At 39.6% G+C, this 19,206-nt stretch overlaps 1 protein-coding gene across 8 annotated transcripts in view; it reads left to right on the top strand.

The window, feature by feature from the left end:
- The window catches only part of DGKI (diacylglycerol kinase iota), a 229,932-nt gene that overhangs the window by 148,382 nt on the left and 62,344 nt on the right, over window positions 1-19,206 (top strand). For 5 of the 8 annotated variants that reach the window (XM_075855860.1, XM_075855859.1, XM_075855858.1 and 2 more), the window contains exons 20-24: window positions 5,484-5,683; window positions 8,856-8,918; window positions 11,206-11,306; window positions 15,848-15,927; window positions 17,153-17,191. In XM_075855860.1, the coding sequence (XP_075711975.1) occupies window positions 5,484-5,683; window positions 8,856-8,918; window positions 11,206-11,306; window positions 15,848-15,927; window positions 17,153-17,191 (483 nt within the window). The remainder of the gene's footprint in view (window positions 1-5,483; window positions 5,684-8,855; window positions 8,919-11,205; window positions 11,307-15,847; window positions 15,928-17,152; window positions 17,192-19,206) is intronic. The other 3 variants (XM_075855863.1, XM_075855862.1, XM_075855861.1) reach the window with 1 other exon arrangement.

The raw sequence follows: 19,206 nt of genomic DNA, 5'->3' as shown, positions 1-19,206 counted from the left end.
TTATACCAGCTGTACATATATAATTATATACAGAAGATACCCAGGTTATACCAGCATGCTCCATATCACTATATACAAGAAGATGTATAACTTATACCAGATGTACATATATAATTATATACAGCAGATACCCAGGTTATACCAGCATGCTCCATATCACTATATACAAGAAGATGTATAACTTATACCAGCTGTACACATATAATTATATACAGAAGATACCCAGGTTATACCAGCATGCTCCATATCACTATATACAGGAAGATGTATAACTTATACCAGCTTTACATATATAATTATATACAGAAGATACCCAGGTTATACCAGCATGCTCCATATCACTATATACAGGAAGATGTATAACTTATACCAGCTGTACATATATAATTATATACAGAAGATACCCAGGTTGTACCAGCATGCTCCATATCCCTATATACAAGAAGATGTATAACTTATACCAGCTGTACATATATCATTATATACAGAAGATACCCAGGCTATACCAGCGTGCTCCATATCACTATATACAAGAAGATGTATAACTTATACCAGCTGTACATATATAATTATATACAGAAGACACCCAGGTTATACCAGCATGCTTCATATCACTATATACAAGAAGATGTATAACTTATACCAGCTGCACATATATAATTATATACAGAAGATACCCAAGTTATACCAGCATGCTGCATATCACTATATACAGGAAGATGTATAACTTACACCAGCTGTATATATATAATTATATACAGAAGATACCCAGGTTATACCAGCATGCTCCATATCACTATATACAAGAAGATGTATAACTTATACCAGCTGTACATATATAATTATATACAGAAGATACCCAGGTTATACCAGCATGCTCCATATCACTATATACAAGAAGATGTATAACTTATACCAGCTGTACATATATAATTATACACAGAAGATACCCAGGTTATACCAGCATGCTCCATATCACTACATACAAGAAGATGTATAACTTATACCAGCTGTACATATATAATTATATACAGAAGATACCCAGGTTATACCAGCATGCTCCATATCACTATATACAAGAAGATGTATGACTTATACCAGCTGTACATATATAATTATATACAGAATATACCCAGGTTATACTAGCATGCTCCATATCACTATATACAAGAAGATGTATAACTTATACCAGCTGTACATATATAATTATATACAGAAGATACCCAGGTTATACCAGCATGCTCCATATCATTATATACAAGAAGATGTATAACTTATACCAGCTGTACATATATAATTATATACAGAATATACCCAGGTTATACCAGCATGCTCCATATCACTATATACAAGAAGATGTATAACTTATACCAGCTGTACATATATAATTATATACAGGAGATACCCAGGTTATACCAGCATGCTCCATATCACTATATACAAGAAGATGTATAACTTATACCAGCTGTACATATATAATTATATACAGAAGATACCCAGGTTATACCAGCATGCTCCATATCACTGTATACAGGAAGATGTATAACTTATACCAGATGTACACATATAATTATATACAGGAGATACCCAGGTTATACCAGCATGCTTCATATCACTGTATACAAGAAGATGTATAACTTATACCAGCTGTACATATATAATTATATATAGAAGATACCCAGGTTATACCAGCATGCTCCATATCACTATATACAAGAAGATGTATAACTTATACCAGCTGTACATATATAATTATATACAGAAGATACCCAGGTTATACCAGCATGCTCCATATCACTATATACAAGAAGATGTATAACTTATACCAGCTGCACATATATAATTATATACAGGAGATACCCGGGTTATACCAGCATGCTCCATATCACTATATACAAGAAGATGTATTACTTATACCAGCTGTACATATATAATTATATACAGAAGATACCCAGGTTATACCAGCATGCTCCATATCACTATATACAAGAAGATGTATAACTTATACCAGCTGTACACATATAATTATATACAGAAGATACCCAGGTTATACCAGCATGCTCCATATCACTATATACAGGAAGATGTATAACTTATACCAGCTTTACATATATAATTATATACAGAAGATACCCAGGTTATACCAGCATGCTCCATATCACTATATACAGGAAGATGTATAACTTATACCAGCTGTACATATATAATTATATACAGAAGATACCCAGGCTATACCAGCATGCTACATATCATTATATACAAGAAGATGTGTAACTTATACCAGCTGTACATATATAATTATATACAGAAGATACCCAGGTTATACCAGCATGCTCCATATCACTATATACAAGAAGATGTATAACTTATACCAGCTGTACATATATAATTATATACAGAAGATACCCAGGTTATACCAGCATGCTCCATATCACTATATACAAGAAGATGTATAACTTATACCAGCTGTACATATATAATTATATACAGGAGATACCCAGGTTATACCAGCATGCTCTATATCACTATATACAGAAGATGTATAACTTATACCAGCTGTACATATATAATTATATACAGAAGATACCCAGGTTATACCAGCATGCTCTATATCACTATATACAGGAAGATGTATAACTTATACCAGCTGTACATATATAATTATATACAGAAGATACCCAGGTTATACCAGCATGCTCCATATCACTATATACAAGAAGATGTATAACTTATACCAGCTGTACATATATAATTATATACAGAAGATACCCAGGTTATACCAGCATGCTCCATACCACTATATACAAGAAGATGTATAACTTATACCAGCTGTACATATATAATTACATACAGAAGATGGCCAGGTTATACCAGCATGCTCCATATCACTATATACAAGCAGATGTATAACTTATACCAGCTGTACATATATAATTACATACAGAAGATGCCCAGGTTATACCAGCATGCTCCATATCACTATATACAAGAAGATGTATAACTTATACCAGCTGTACATATATAATTATATACAGAAGATACCCAGGTTATACCAGCATGCTCCATATCACTATATACAGGAAGATGTATAACTTATACCAGCTGTACATATATAATTATATACAGAAGATACCCAGGTTATACCAGCATGCTCCATATCACTATATACAAGAAGATGTATAACTTATACCAGCTGTACATATATAATTATATACAGAAGATACCCAGGTTATACCAGCATGCTCCATATTACTATATACAAGAAGATGTATAACTTATACCAGCTGTACATATATAATTATATACAGAAGATACCCAGGTTATACCAGCATGCTCCATATCACTATATACAAGAAGATGTATAACTTATACCAACTGTACATATATAATTATATACAGAAGATACCCGGGTTATACCAGCATGCTCCATATCACTATATACAAGATGTATAACTTATACCAGCCGTACATATATAATTATATACAGAAGATACCCAGGTTATACCAGCGTGCTCCATATCACTATATACAAGAAGATGTATAACTTATACCAGCTGTACATATATAATTATATACAGAGGATACCCAGATTATACCAGGATGCTCCATATCACTATATACAAGAAGATGTATACCTTATACCAGCTGTACATATATAATTATATACAGAATATACCCAGGTTATACTAGCATGCTCCATATCACTATATACAAGAAGATGTATAACTTATACCAGCGGTACATATATAATTATATACAGAAGATACCCAGGTTATACCAGCATACTCCATATCACTATATACAAGAAGATGTATACCTTATACCAGCTGTACATATATAATTATATACAGGAGATACCCAGGTTATACCAGCATGCTCCATATCACTATATATAAGAAGATGTATAACTTATACCAGCTGTACATATATAATTATATACAGAAGATACCCAGGTTATACCGGCATGCTCCATATCACTATATACAAGAAGATGTATAACTTATACCAGCTGTACATATATAATTATATACAGAAGATACCCAGGTTATACCGGCATGCTCCATATCACTATATACAGGAAGATGTATAACTTATGCCAGCTGTACATATATAATTATATACAGAAGATACCCAGGTTATACCAGCATGCTCCATATCACTATATACAAGAAGATGTATAACTTATACCAGCTGTGCATATATAATTATATACAGAAGATACCCAGGTTATACCAGCATGCTCCATATCACTATATATAAGAAGATGTATAACTTATACCAGCTGTGCATATATAATTATATACAGAATGTACCCAGGTTATACCAGCATGCTCCATATCACTATATATAAGAAGATGTATAACTTATACCAGCTGTACATATATAATTATATACAGAATATACCCAGGTTATACCAACATGCTCCATATCACTATATACAAGAAGATGTATAACTTATACCAGCTGTACATATATAATTATATACAGAAGATACCCAGGTTATACCAGCATGCTCCATATCACTATATACAAGAAGATGTATACCTTATACCAGCTGTACATATATAATTATATACAGGAGATACCCAGGTTATACCAGCATGCTCCATATCACTATATATAAGAAGATGTATAACTTATACCAGCTGTACATATATAATTATATACAGAAGATTCCCAGGTTATACCAGCATGCTCCATATCACTATATACAAGAAGATGTATAACTTATACCAGCTGTACATATATAATTATATACAGAAGATACCCAGGTTATACCAGCATGCTCCATATCACTATATACAAGAAGATGTATACCTTATACCAGCTGTACATATATAATTATATACAGGAGATACCCAGGTTATACCAGCATGCTCCATATCACTATATATAAGAAGATGTATAACTTATACCAGCTGTACATATATAATTATATACAGAAGATTCCCAGGTTATACCAGCATGCTCCATATCACTATATACAAGAAGATGTATAACTTATACCAGCTGTACATATATAATTATATACAGAAGATACCCAGGTTATACCAGCATGCTCCATATCACTATATACAAGAAGATGTATAACTTATACCAGCTGTACATATATAATTATATACAGAAGATACCCAGGATATACCAGCATGCTCCATATCACTATATACAAGAAGATGTATAACTTATACCAGCTGTACATATATAATTATATACAGAAGTTACCCAGGTTATACCAGCATGCTCCATATCACTATATACAAGAAGATGTATAACTTATACCAGCTGTACATATATAATTATATACAGAAGATACCCAGGTTATACCAGCATGCTCCATATCACTATATACAAGAAGATGTATAACTTATACCAGCTGTACATATATAATTATATACAGAAGTTACCCAGGTTATACCAGCATGCTCCATATCACTATATATGAGACACTCGGTATCTGCTGACCGTGTGACGCTGTTTTTCAGGCCGCTCTGCAGGTTGGTGGACATGGGGAGAGGCTTCACCAGTGCAGAGAAGTGACTCTGCTGACTTACAAGGCCATCCCTATGCAGGTAGACGGTGAACCCTGCCGCCTCGCCCCCTCCCTCATTCGTATATCTTTAAGGAACCAAGCAAATATGGTGCAGAAGAGCAAGAGGAGAACGTCGATGCCCTTACTTAATGAGTGAGTCACAGCGCCCCCTGTGGTAATAGCTACAAATTATTTTCTTGGAGATCCTAAACTCCGGAGACTTTTCCTGTCCAGAATTATTGGTAATACCGCTGACCTTAAAGGGACACTCCAGACAAAGAATATTCACTGTGTTCTTCTTGGTGCATGGCCTGAGGGGGCAGTGTCTGACACAGATATTAACAAAAATCAAAGCGCGATTCCTTGTGTCATGCTCCGCCCCCTCATTCCTTGCACATGTATGAGTTTTACCCAGAGGATTCCTTTAAATGTCTCATTGTAGTCAAATGTTGTGATCCCCGGGACGTGTCTGTGCAGGGTCTCATTTTCCGTTACATCTCACCTCAGTGTCTACGACCCAGCTTTCCATAGCACCTGAATGAGATATAAATATGCTTTGTTGTAAATTGCAACCTTAAATAACCTTGGAGATTTATATGCCATTCAGGGTTTATAGAAAGCTGGGTAACTGAAATGGCGACCACTAGGTGGCGGTAGATCCGTTTACCTCTCCGCTGACTCTAGTGTCTAAGTCCCGGTTTATACTTAAAAGAGCATATCCCCCCTGTATAAAAACTCCTTTGCCTCATTACTATGCAGACTTGCCGTTCAGGATTCTAGGAAAGCCATAAAGTGGACAGTATTGGTTGCGACCCGTCATTCTTAGTGTCCTGAATGAGAAGTCTACCTCGTATTGCAGTGATAGGGCGGGTTCACACATGGCGGAATTTCACTTAAATTCCGCTGCGGACACTCCGCAGCGTTAATCCGCAGCGGAGCCGTTTGTCCATTGACTTACACTTTAATTTAGCAGTGTTCGTTTAGACGAGGCGTAAAATTCCGCTGCGGAGCATAGGCTGCGGAGCGGAATTTGGTGTCCGCAGCATGCAGTGGCGGACTCATGGCGGAATTTCTCCATTGACTTCAATGGAGATTCTAATTTCCGCAATGAAGTCCGCAGCTGTCATGCACATGTTATGTGTGCTGCGGATCCGTCTTGCTTTTTTGCCATGACATTTCTTCATTCTGCCTGGACCTATGTATTTCTAGGTCTACAGCCAGACTGAGGAAGTCAATGGGGCTCCCGTAATGACGGGAGCGTTGCTAGGAGACGTCTGTAAATAGTCACTGTCCAGGGTGCTGAAAGAGTTACGCGATCGGCAGTAACTGTTTCTGCACCCGGGACAGTGACTACCGATCCCAATATACAGCAACCTGTAAAAAAATAGAAGTTCATACTTACCGAGAACTCCCTGCTTCTGTCTCCAGTCCGGCCTCCCAGGATGACGTTTCAGTCTAAGTGACGGCTGCAGCCAATCACAGGCCAAGCACAGGCTGCAGCGGTCACATGGACTGGCGCGTCATCCAGGGAGGTCGGGCTGGATGCCGAAAGAGGGACGCGTTACCAAGACAACGGCCGGTAAGTATGAAATTCTTTTACTTTCACTAGGGAAAGTGCTGTCCCTTCTCTCTATCCTGCACTGATAGGGAGAAGGGAAGCACTTTTCCCGCAGTCCGCAGCAGCTAGTCCGCATCAATGTACTGCACATTTTGTGCAGATCCGCAGCAGAATCTGCAACGCAGATTCTGTGCGGCATGGATGCGGACAGTTGCGGAGGAATTCCGCCATGTGTGGTCATGCCCATACATCTTCTGCAATCCCTATTGCTGCACAATTAGGAAAATTTGCCTCTAGAATACCTGTAACGGAGCCCATATTGAACCTTACTCAGCTTTCCTAGCATCCTGAATGGCAAATCTACCTAGCAGTACTCCCATATTGCTACATAACTAGACAGAACTGCCATTCAGGACTCCAGAAAAGCTGGAATGACAACTGATATGTCTGCCATTACATCTTTCCTACAATCCTGAATGGTTAATCTGCATACTTATGCTACAGTAGGGAAGCAGGGATGTATCATGGCAGTTCTAGGTTAATTTGCCATTCGGGACGCTGGGAAAGCTGGGTGATAACTAATATGACCATTATTTCAGCCTTCTTAAGCTTTCCTAGTATCCTGAATGGCAATTTTGCCTAGTGTTGTAACACAATAGTAGCTGGAAAGCAGCAATTTTTAGGTAGATTTGACATTCAGAATACCAGGAAAGCTGAGTGGCAACCATTACAACTTTCCTAGTTCCTCAATGACAACTCTGCCCAGTCATGAAGCAGCAGGATAGAAGGGGATGTTTTGAGGTGTTACTTGGTATATTTGACATTCAGGAAACCAGGAAAGCTGGGTGATGACTTAAATGGCCGCTATTTCAGCTTTCCTACTATCCTGAATGGCAATTCTGCCTAGTTATGCAACAGTAGGGGAGCAGGGAAGCAGCATTTTTGTTTCGATTTGCCCATTCAGAATACTAGGAAAGCTGAGTGGGAACCAATATATTCACCATAACAACTTTCCTTGTTTCTCAATGACAAATCTGCCCAGTTACAAAGCAGCAGGGTAGAAGGGGATATGTCGAGGTATTACTAGATATATTTGCCATTCAGTACACCAAGAAAGCTGGGTCACAACCAGTATGACGACCTTTACAACTTTCCTAGTATCCTGAATGGCAGATCTGCCTAGATATGAGGCAGCAGGGTAAGAGGAGATGTATAGAAATGTTACTAGATATAGTTGCCCTTCAGGAAGCTAGGAAAGTTGAGTGACAACCAGTATGGCCACCATTACAACCTCCCTAGTATCCTGAATGGCAGATCTGCCTAGTTATTCTACAGCCGGGAATGTATCACTGCATTTTTAGGTAGATATGCCTTTCAGGGTGCTCGGAAAGCTGAGTGAGAATCACTATGAACTCTATTACAATGACCATGGGATGTATCACTTCCTTACTGGGTCATATGACATCTCAGATTGCTGGATAGCTGTACCAGTGGGCGCCGTGATGTCACCCAGCTTTCCCAGTAACAGATATAATGACGGGGATTTCTTAAAGGGACACGCGCTGTAATTTTGTCCTCCTGCACCTGGTGGTCCCGCGTGTCTCGGGCTGTCCTGTAGGATGTGCATGGGTCTCGCGTCATCAGTTGTGTTCCTGTTAATCTGTTGTGTGTCTGTCTCTCTGGTTTTCTCTCCTCTCTCTCTCTCACGCCCTCTCACCTCCGCCTTGCACTCTGTTTTTTGTGCTGGCTTTGTGCTGTCTGCCACAGTGTCCATAAAGTGCCCACCGCTGACCACCGACGCGTCTCCGCTCCCCCAGACTCCTTCACTGTGTAAGTATGTCATGCTGCGGGTCGCTGTGAATGAGTGACTGGCACCCCATAGCGCCCGCTGCCCACTCTCCGCCTATGACTCACATTGTTGTTGTTGCTTCGCCCCTCACCCATCTCATCACTCCGGTGCCCCCACAATTGCACCCCCTGAGCTTCTATATGATGTGACGTGCATGAAATGAGTTTGTATTTATTAAAACACGAGTCCCAGTCCAAATCGTCTGTCTCGGAGCCGCCACCTTGTCAGGAGGAAACAACAACTCTGCATCCAGAAGACGGCGCCTTTATAATGACCTAGCGCCTCTCGCTTGTCTCATTCTTAAAGGGGCTCTCCGTTTCTTTGTCAAGAAAAGTTGTGCAAATTTCTAATATATTTTTTGTTTAAATTCTTGAACATTTTCAAGATCTCTGCTTGCAGGCAGCAAATGGAAATCTTTTTTGTTGGCACCCAGAGAGTCCTATCGCATTCTGTTGTTGTAAACACTTGGATTCCCCATGAAATAGCAACTCTGGAGTGTATTTACTTAGTCCCTCTATTATTCCTCCTGGTAATGTATAAATACAATGGCAACTGTCGTTACCATTCACATTTCGATAGGGTGTGTCCATACACAGACTGACTTCATCAGCACTGATTGGACAGTGTGTAGGGACACAATATATCGACTAGGGAGGTGGTAACACCCAGTTGTCAATTTATTCATACATTTCCATGAGGAATAACAGAGGAATGGCACAACAGTGTTCTAAGAAAAGAGGCTCCAGAATTGTTATTTCATGGGGAATACAAGTATTTACTAAACCAGACATGTCAGGAGCGAGGGAGCACTGATACACTGTAACAAACCATTCCCCTGTGTCATTTCAACATGATCTGGAGAAGTTTTCAGCCTCTTGATGTAAACAAGAATGATTCCATTCCCTGACAGCAATCAGGCTGTTTTCTCAACTCAAATTACGTTGGCTGGATAAAATCTTACCTGTAAGCAGGACTAGTTCTATGCAGGTTTTCAGCAAGAAGGGATTTTGAAAATGGTGAGGAATTGAAACACTAAACTTTTGAATTTTCATAAAACAAATGAACCAGTTTAATCTTTGTATAATGAACATTTTAGCAACTTCGTAATAAACCTGGTGTTTCAATTCCTCACAGGTTTCAAAATCTCTGCTTGTTTTCAGTGAACAGAATCATTGCTTGTTTACATTAAGGGTATGTGCACACACACTAATTACGTCCGTAATTGACGGACGTATTTCGGCCGCAAGTACCGGACCGAACACAGTGCAGGGAGCCGGACTCCTAGCATCATAGTTATATACGACGCTAGGAGTCCCTGCCTCGCTGCAGGACAACTGTCCCGTACTGTAATCATGTTTTCAGTACAGGACAATAGTTCCATGGAGAGGCAGGGACTCCTAGCATCGTACATAAGTATGATGCTAGGAGCCCGGCTCCCTGCACTGTGTTCGGTCCGGGACTTGCGGCCGAAATACGTCCGTCAATTACGGACGTAATTAGTGTGTGTGCACATACCCTAAGCGGCTGAAACCCTTTCCTGAAAACGTGCTGCTCATACATGTACACGGCTCATTAAGTGGTATCAGAGCTTTAATTATGAGCCCTGCAGCTGTGCCATGATCAGGGCGTGTTTTCAGTAACCATGTAGTTCTTCCATTCACTGACAGCAAGCATGTATCTTGAAAATGGTGACAAATTGAAAGACAAAGTATATTCCCTTACTTTGTAATAGAGGAGGGAAGCATTACCTTCTGTCTTATCTCTCACTAGTTTGGTCAAGTTGTTTGGATTGTCAGTGAATGGAAACTTTCTTGCTTACTAATAGAGCTGAAAACCCGTTTTCATCATGGCCAACTGATACAGATGCAAGGCTCGTTATAAGAGAGAGCTCTGATACACTGTAACAAGCCCCCCAGCTGTGTCAGTTAAACATGATCAGGAGAGAGTATCAACCTCTGGATGCAAAAAAGATTGTTTCACTGACAGCAAGCTGAGATCTTGACCATAGTACCTCTTACTTGATTGATAAAGCTGTTTGGTATGTGGAAAGCGTGAGCGCTGTACATTTTCACACAGTCTATAGGAATTGGGTCAGTCTAAACTGGGCGCCGTCTTCTCATGGGCCGCATCGCAGCTGCAGGGGTCGTCTCTATGTAATATGAGCCCTCAGGGTTTTATATATTTTGTACGGTAGCGCAACATAAAATATATGCAAAATATTTTCTGCCTGTAAATTATTAAATCATGCCACGCTTCTTCTCTCCTCAGCCCACATTCAATGCCCGACCGCCTACGTATTCGAGTGAACCGGATCCGCCTGCAGGTGTACGAGGGGCTGCATTTCGACAAGGACAAACTGCGGGAAGTCTGTGAGTTTATAAAAATTACAACATATATAAATACATAGAAGGAAATTCCTTTAATCCGGCATCAAGTCTGATAATCCGGCATCACGTCTGATAATCCGGCATCAAGTCTGATAATCCGGCATCACGTCTGATAATCCGGCATCAAGTCTGATAATCCGGCATCACGTCTGATAATCCGGCACTTGTTTCCTGCACATTATGGTATTCACAAGACCTGAAGCAAAAGACTGAAAAAAACAAAGCCAAGTAGGAACCTCCCCGATTCTAAAACACAGTTGGGTTTACATTCAGAGGCTGTACTGGTCCTCATGACAACACTTCCTTCTCTGACTTTTGTCAGAAGTGTTGTCATAGGGACATTTGTGGATTCACATCAACATCCATGTCAATGTTCGCACATATACCCACTGCCACTCATCACGCCAACAAGGTACTCAACATTGATGTGTGAATAGGGCCTTATGTATAGATTCAGGCGGCTGAACACCGGTCCTGCTCACACAGCTGCAGTTTGTTCCAGTTGACAAGCTACTTGACAGGATATAAAAACAGGAAGTGTTATCATGAGAACCTTCAAGCGCTATTTCTTCTGGTGGATCTCCTATAAGGACAGGCATAGTATCGCCCTGTCAATACGAGGCCTTATTTCCTGGATATTTATTACAGGGGACCAGCTAAGGCCTTATTCACACAGTGCAGTTTTTTGTGTGTGTTTTTTGAAGCCACAACCAGGACTATAACATAAATGGAAAGGGAGTATATAGGAAAGATTCTACTTCTCCTCTTTTTTTTTTCCCCACTCCTGGTTGTGGGTTCAAAAACTGCACCAAAACTGCACCACTGTATGAATATACCCTAAAGTGCAAAAAGTACTCCTGGTAGCTAAACCCATCAGCAGCACAAGTCTCTCCCTTCTATCCTGATAGTTTGGTACAATGTATCAGCGCAGATAAGCTCTATCACCCTGAAGCCCAGACTGTTTAGCTCACAGAAGATTATCTAGACTGTATAGAATTATGACAAACCCTCAGCTGTGAGAAGTATTAGCTCTGAAAGGTCTCTGGATATAAACAAGAAAACAAGCAGAGGATTGCCTAGACTAGGAACAATTGTAACAAACCCTCAGCTGTGAAGAGTATTAGATCTGCATGTGCCTCTGGATATAAACAACAAGGCAAGCAGAGGATTGCCTAAACTAGGTACAATGGTAACAAACCCTCAGCTGTGAAGAGTATTAGATCTGCATGTGCCTCTGGATATAAACAACAAGGCAAGCAGAGGATTGCCTAAACTAGGTACAATGGTAACAAACCCTCAGCTGTGGAAAATATTAGATCTGCACATGGGCCTCCGTATATAAACAAGACAGCATGCAGAGATCTTGAAAATGGCGAGGAATGCACGCACAAAGTATATTAGAAAGTTCATGATTCCCTTTAACTTTTTATAGTATAATAGGATCCCGCTGTCATTCATCAGGCCCTAAACCTGCAGCGCCGCGATCCTGAGAGCAGCTCGTGCTCAGTCAGCGCTAAACGAGCCCAGAGCGGCGGTCACACTCTTCTGAGCGGGTTCTGCAGCGGCGAGCGCCACTTGACAACTGAACACATAATAAGTCGCCCTTAGGAAAGTTACATTACCCCCGCCCCGCAGAAATACACAACTTAATTGCTTTGTAGCATGTAGCAAACTCAGCTGGGGCACTGCTTTCCTGCACGCTGCCAATGCTCGGCGCGTAATGAAGTCCCGCTATGGGTGACGGTAGAAGTCATTAATCAACACTGCTGATAACATTTTAATAGAGTCGTGTTCATCCCCTGTACTCATTATTCATAGTGACTGCAGAGGTACGAGCAGCGCAGAAGCAGCAGGGGGTGCCGCAGGACTCTGGAGCAATTACATGGGAATCCGTCTACCTGTTTCCGTGTCCCACAGACACCAGGCGTGACTAGCTTTTAATTAACATTGAAAATACAACGACGCCCCAGTGTTCTCCCCCCACCTAGAACACGGGGTGTCAAAAAACACTGCCTGCTGGATTTGTGTTCTGTGATATGATAGTAACACGGGAGGCTTAAAGGGGAAGTCCATTTAAATGGAATCTATGGTCAGTATATGACCTATTGTTTTTCAAGTATTTCATTTGACATGTTACTATCTATATTATATAGTTTTCGCCCGGTCCACTTAGCTTTCACATTAGGCCGACAATTCCTGTCACTCTTCAGCTTGTCCTGTGTACAGTGGGGGCAGGGGCAGCCGTCATCTCATTATCTACAGAGGGCGGGGTTATAATAAAAGGTAACACATCTATTATAAAGCTGGAGGCAGATAACCAAAGATCACACCATTGACAATAGGGGGTGGGGACAGCTCTTTCTCCCTCCTCCCTGCACAGTGACTAGTGCATATGACACAGAGCATGCCCACTACACTCTCCCAGGCATGCCCACTACACTCTCCCAGTCTTTTTCTAACTTATGTTCAGGTGTCTGCTGTCACAGCTCAGGCAAGATAAAGAGCTAGTGCAGTATCAGATATTCCAAATGATGGAGATCTCAGAGCACAGGAGGATTTTTTCAATATCAGAACAGTGCTTGCTGATGATTCACATTCTGGGAAGAGCATGTTTTACATTATACACTGTATAGCAATCTGATTATCCATTATAGTAAATCAGCCAAGATATGTCTGACAACAAGCTTGTTGACAGTTTCCAATAATAACCAGCAGAATAGTGAGTGCAGCTCTGGAGTATAATGCAGGATGTAACTCAGGATCAGTACAGGATAAGTAATGTATGTACACGGTGACTCCACCAGCAGAATAGTGAGTGCAGCTCTAGAGTATAATACAGGATATAACTCAGGATCAGTACAGGATAAGTAATGTAATGTATGTACACAGTGACTCCAGCAGAATAGTGAGTGCAGCTCTGGAGTATAATACAGGATGTAACTCAGGATCAGTACAGGATAAGTAATGTAATGTATGTACACAGTGACTCCACCAGCAGAATAGTGAGTGCAGCTCTGGAGTATAATACAGGATATTACTCAGGATCAGTACAGGATAAGTAATGTAATGTATGTACACAGTGACTCCACCAACAGAATAGTGAGTGCAGCTCTGGAGTATAATACAGGATGTAACTCAGGATCAGTACAGGATAAGTAATGTAATGTATGTACACAGTGACTCCACCAGCAGAATAGTGAGTGCAGCTCTGGAGTATAATACAGGATGTAACTCAGGATCAGTACAGGATAAGTAATGTAATGTATGTACACAGTGACTCCACCAGCAGAATAGTGAGTGCAGCTCTGGAGTATAATACAGGATGTAACTCAGGATCAGTACAGGATAAGTAATGTAATGTATGTACACAGTGACTGCACCAGCAGAATAGTGAGTGCAGCTCTGGAGTATAATACAGGATGTAACTCAGGATCAGTACAGGATAAGTAATGTCATGTATGTACACAGTGACTCCACCAGCAGAATAGTGAGTGCAGCTCTGGAGTATAATACAGGTGTAACTCAGGATCAGTACAGGATAAGTAATGTAATGTATGTACACAGTGACTCCACCAGCAGAATAGTGAGTGCAGCTCTGGAGTATAATACAGGATGTAACACCGAATCAGTACGGAGTTACTCCAATACGTCGGCAAACATCTGCCCATTGCTTGCAATGGGTCTTACGATGTTCTGTGCAGACGAGCTGTCATTTTACGCGTCGCTGTCAAAGGACGGCGTGTAAAATTACGGCCGCGTCAAAGAAGTGCAGGACATTTCTTGGGACGTAATTGGAACCGTTTTTCATTGACTCCAATTACGTCCGTAAAAGACGCCGCGAAAAACGCGTGCACTTTTCTCCTGAAAACAGCTCCGTAATTTCAGACGTATTTGGCGTTGTCGTGTGCACATACCCTTATGGTGGTTATTTTGGTTGGCACTCTGCTTTCCCAGAAACAGATATAACTAAGGTCAAATTGAATTTTGACAGAAGACCCAAGGACTTGTATTTGTTGGGGATGCTCTTTATTGGGCCCATACATCACGTCCGTCTCCGTCCACCTTTCTTCTACTCTTCTGCTTCCGACTGGAAAAAAATCTCATCTGAACTCAAGATGCGTCTGAGGTTTTTCCATATCAGGCCGGCACATTTCAGTGGTAATTAAAGCAATTAGGACCTTCATCTCCAGGCTTGGCGATAACAATGAGGAGGAGATGGCAGGCGGGAGGATGATTAAAACCTGGGATGTGAGATCGCTGGACCGTGCGGCGAGGACAAGATTAAAAACAGCAGCCAGCAGAATGAGAAGAGTTATTGGCTATAGAGTCTCTGACAGATATACAGTATATAAAATATATACGATCAGCACGGGTTTTCAGCCTCTGGATTTAGGCAATGGATGTATCTATTCACTGCCAGCAAGCAGAGATGTTTTTTTTTAATATTAGAAAGTTACATAAATGTTAGTTTTTTGCATTCTCTGCTCCCTGTGATCTACAACTGACTCTTCTCTTTCCTGCAGCCATTCCTCTAGGGATAATTGTGGTACGAGGAGACTGTGACCTGGAGACCTGCCGGATGTATATCGACCGCCTTCAAGAGGTGAGTCCTGAACCCGGTGTCAGAGCCGTGCGTATGGAGGTGGTGTGGTGGCACCTGGAGTCCCTACGCCCACTCTGGAAGTCCCTGTAGCTCCTTATTGCAATGCTTCTAGGGGAAAAACCGTCTGATCCTTCCAGCTGTTTCGAGGTTTCTTCCAAAAACAGCGCCACATCTGTCTACGGGTTGTTTCCGGTATTGCAGCTCAGTTTTAATGAAGTGAATGGGGCTGAGCTGCAATACCACACATAACCTGAAATCAATTTAGAAACATCTCATTGAGTCATAGTCAACTAGGTGCCTAAAAAGCTTCATATTTGAAACCCAAATAAATGTCCGCACATTTCAGATTTTATCTCCCGACATGTCTGATGTAGTTAATATTTGCATTTCCAACAAAATAACTGTGCTCGAGCGTCTTAGAATGCTGTGCTGTGTTGTTCCTCTGTTATTCATCCTGGAAGTGTATGCATTGATTGACACCTGGCTGTCAATATTCTCCCGGTTAATGGGGCGTTTCCCTACACACTCTGACACAGTCCAATCAGTGCTGACAATATTAGGGACACACCCTACTGACAAGGGGAATGGTAACACCCAGTAGTTAATTTATTCATACATTTCCAGGAAGAATAACAGAGGATCGGCACAATGATGCTTTAGAATTGTTATTTTAGGGGGAATATAAGCATTTACTTAAACAGGAGAACGGGCGGGTCCTTGTTAATATCTCCAATTGTTATACATATTGAGTAAAATTTTTCATATATTAACTGAGACAGCGAAAGGAAAATGACAGGATGGAATATGAGCTCCTAATAGATTTTTATGTCCGCTAAATAGACTCTTGGGATGGACACAGATGTTGAAATTCACCCTTGGCAAAGAGCGCAGATTAGCTGCAGTTTTTAGTCTACCAGCAGATGGCAGCAGAGGGCAATTTGTACATCATAAATATTCGTCTATTTTTCAAATGACGGAATGTAAAGAACGAGGAATCGCCATAAAGCTAAAATAGTGACAGCCGACCCTGCTTCACCACAACTTCTGTGTTTTCTCTTACCCTAAGTAAAGGGTAGTGGAGATCGCCTAGTCTATTTAAATGACTAGAAGATGTTTGGATCCTTGGAACATTGCATTACAGTCCCAAATTTTTAACCTTTGCAAAAAAGGATGAATTGTCTTCCTGAATTTAGCTATGTTGTATCTCTGTATTTGTCTTTCCAAGGATCTTCATTCCGTGACCACACACAGAGATCACTGCCAGGTATGTAAGAATTAAACTACAATAATACTGCCCCTATGTACAAGAATATATCTCCTATAATACTGCCCCCTATATACAAGAATATAACTACTAGAATACCGCCCCCTATATACAAGAATATAACTACTATAATACTGCTCCCTATATACAAGAATATAACTACTATAATACTGCCCCTATATACAAGAATATAACTACTATAATACTGCCCCTATATACAAGAATATAGCTACTATAATACTGCCCCTATATACAAGAATATAACTACTATAATACTGCCCCTATATACAAGAATATAACTACTATAATACTGCCCAATATATACAAGAATATAACTACTATAATACTGCCCCCGATATACAAGAATATAACTACTATAATACTGCTCCTATATACAAGAATATAACTACTATAATACTGCCCCCTATATACAAGAATATAACTACTATAATACTGCCCCCTATATACAAGAATATAACTACTATAATACTGCCCCCTATATACAAGAATATAACTACTATAATACTGCCCCCTATATACAAGAATATAACTACTATAATACTGCCCCCTATATATAAGAATGTAACTACTATAATACTGCCCCCTTTATACAAGAATATAACTGCTATAATACTGCTCCTATATACAAGAATATAACTACTATAATACTGCCCCCTATATACAAGAATATAACTACTATAATACTGCCCCCTATATATAAGAATGTAACTACTATAATACTGCCCCCTTTATACAAGAATATAACTACTATAATACTGCTCCTATATACAAGAATATAACTGCTATAATACTTCCTCTTATATACAAGAATATAACTACTATAATACTGCTCCTATATACAAGAATATAACTACTATAATACTGCCCCCTATATACAAGAATATAACTACTATAATACTGCCCCCGATATACAAGAATATAACTACTATAATACGGCCCATATATACAAGAATATAACTACTATAATACTGCCCCCTATATACAGGAATATAACTACTATAATACTGCCCCCTATATAAAAGAATATAACTACTATAATACTGCCCCCTATATGCAAGAATATAACTACTATAATACTGCCCCTATATACAAGAATATAACTACTATACTACTGCCCCCTATATACAAGAATATAACTACTATAATACTGCTCCTATATACAAGAATATAACTACTATAATACAGCTCCTATATACAAGAATATAACCACTATAATACTGCCCCCTATATACAGGAATGTAACTACTATAATACTGCCCCCTATATACAAGAATATAACTACTATAATACTGCCCCCTATATACAAGAATATAACTACTATAATACTGCTCCTATATACAAGAATATAACTACTATAATACTGCCCCCTATATACAAGAATATAACTACTATAATACTGCCCCCTATATACAAGAATATAACTACTATAATACTGCTCCTATATACAAGAATATAACTGCTATAATACTGCCCCCTATATACAAGAATATAACTGCTATAATACTGCTATATACAAGAATATAACTACTATAATAATGCCCCCTATATGCAAGAATATAACTACTATAATACTGCCCCCGATATACAAGAATATAACTACTATAATACGGCCCCTATATACAAGAATATAACTACTATAATACTGCCCCCTATATACAGGAATATAACTACTATAATACTGCCCCCTATATAAAAGAATATAACTACTATAATACTGCCCCCTATATGCAAGAATATAACTACTATAATACTGCCCCTATATACAAGAATATAACTACTATACTACTGCCCCCTATATACAAGAATATAACTACTATAATACTGCTCCTATATACAAGAATATAACTACTATAATACAGCTCCTATATACAAGAATATAACCACTATAATACTGCCCCCTATATACAGGAATGTAACTACTATAATACTGCCCCTATATACAAGAATATAACACTATAATACTGCCCCCTATATACAAGAATATAACTACTATA

This window comes from Rhinoderma darwinii, chromosome 3 (assembly GCF_050947455.1).
Source record: "Rhinoderma darwinii isolate aRhiDar2 chromosome 3, aRhiDar2.hap1, whole genome shotgun sequence".
In the NCBI taxonomy this organism is placed as follows: Eukaryota; Metazoa; Chordata; class Amphibia; order Anura; family Rhinodermatidae; genus Rhinoderma; species Rhinoderma darwinii.
Note: the sequence above shows the minus strand (reverse complement) of the source record. Positions and strands in the feature narration are given on the sequence as shown.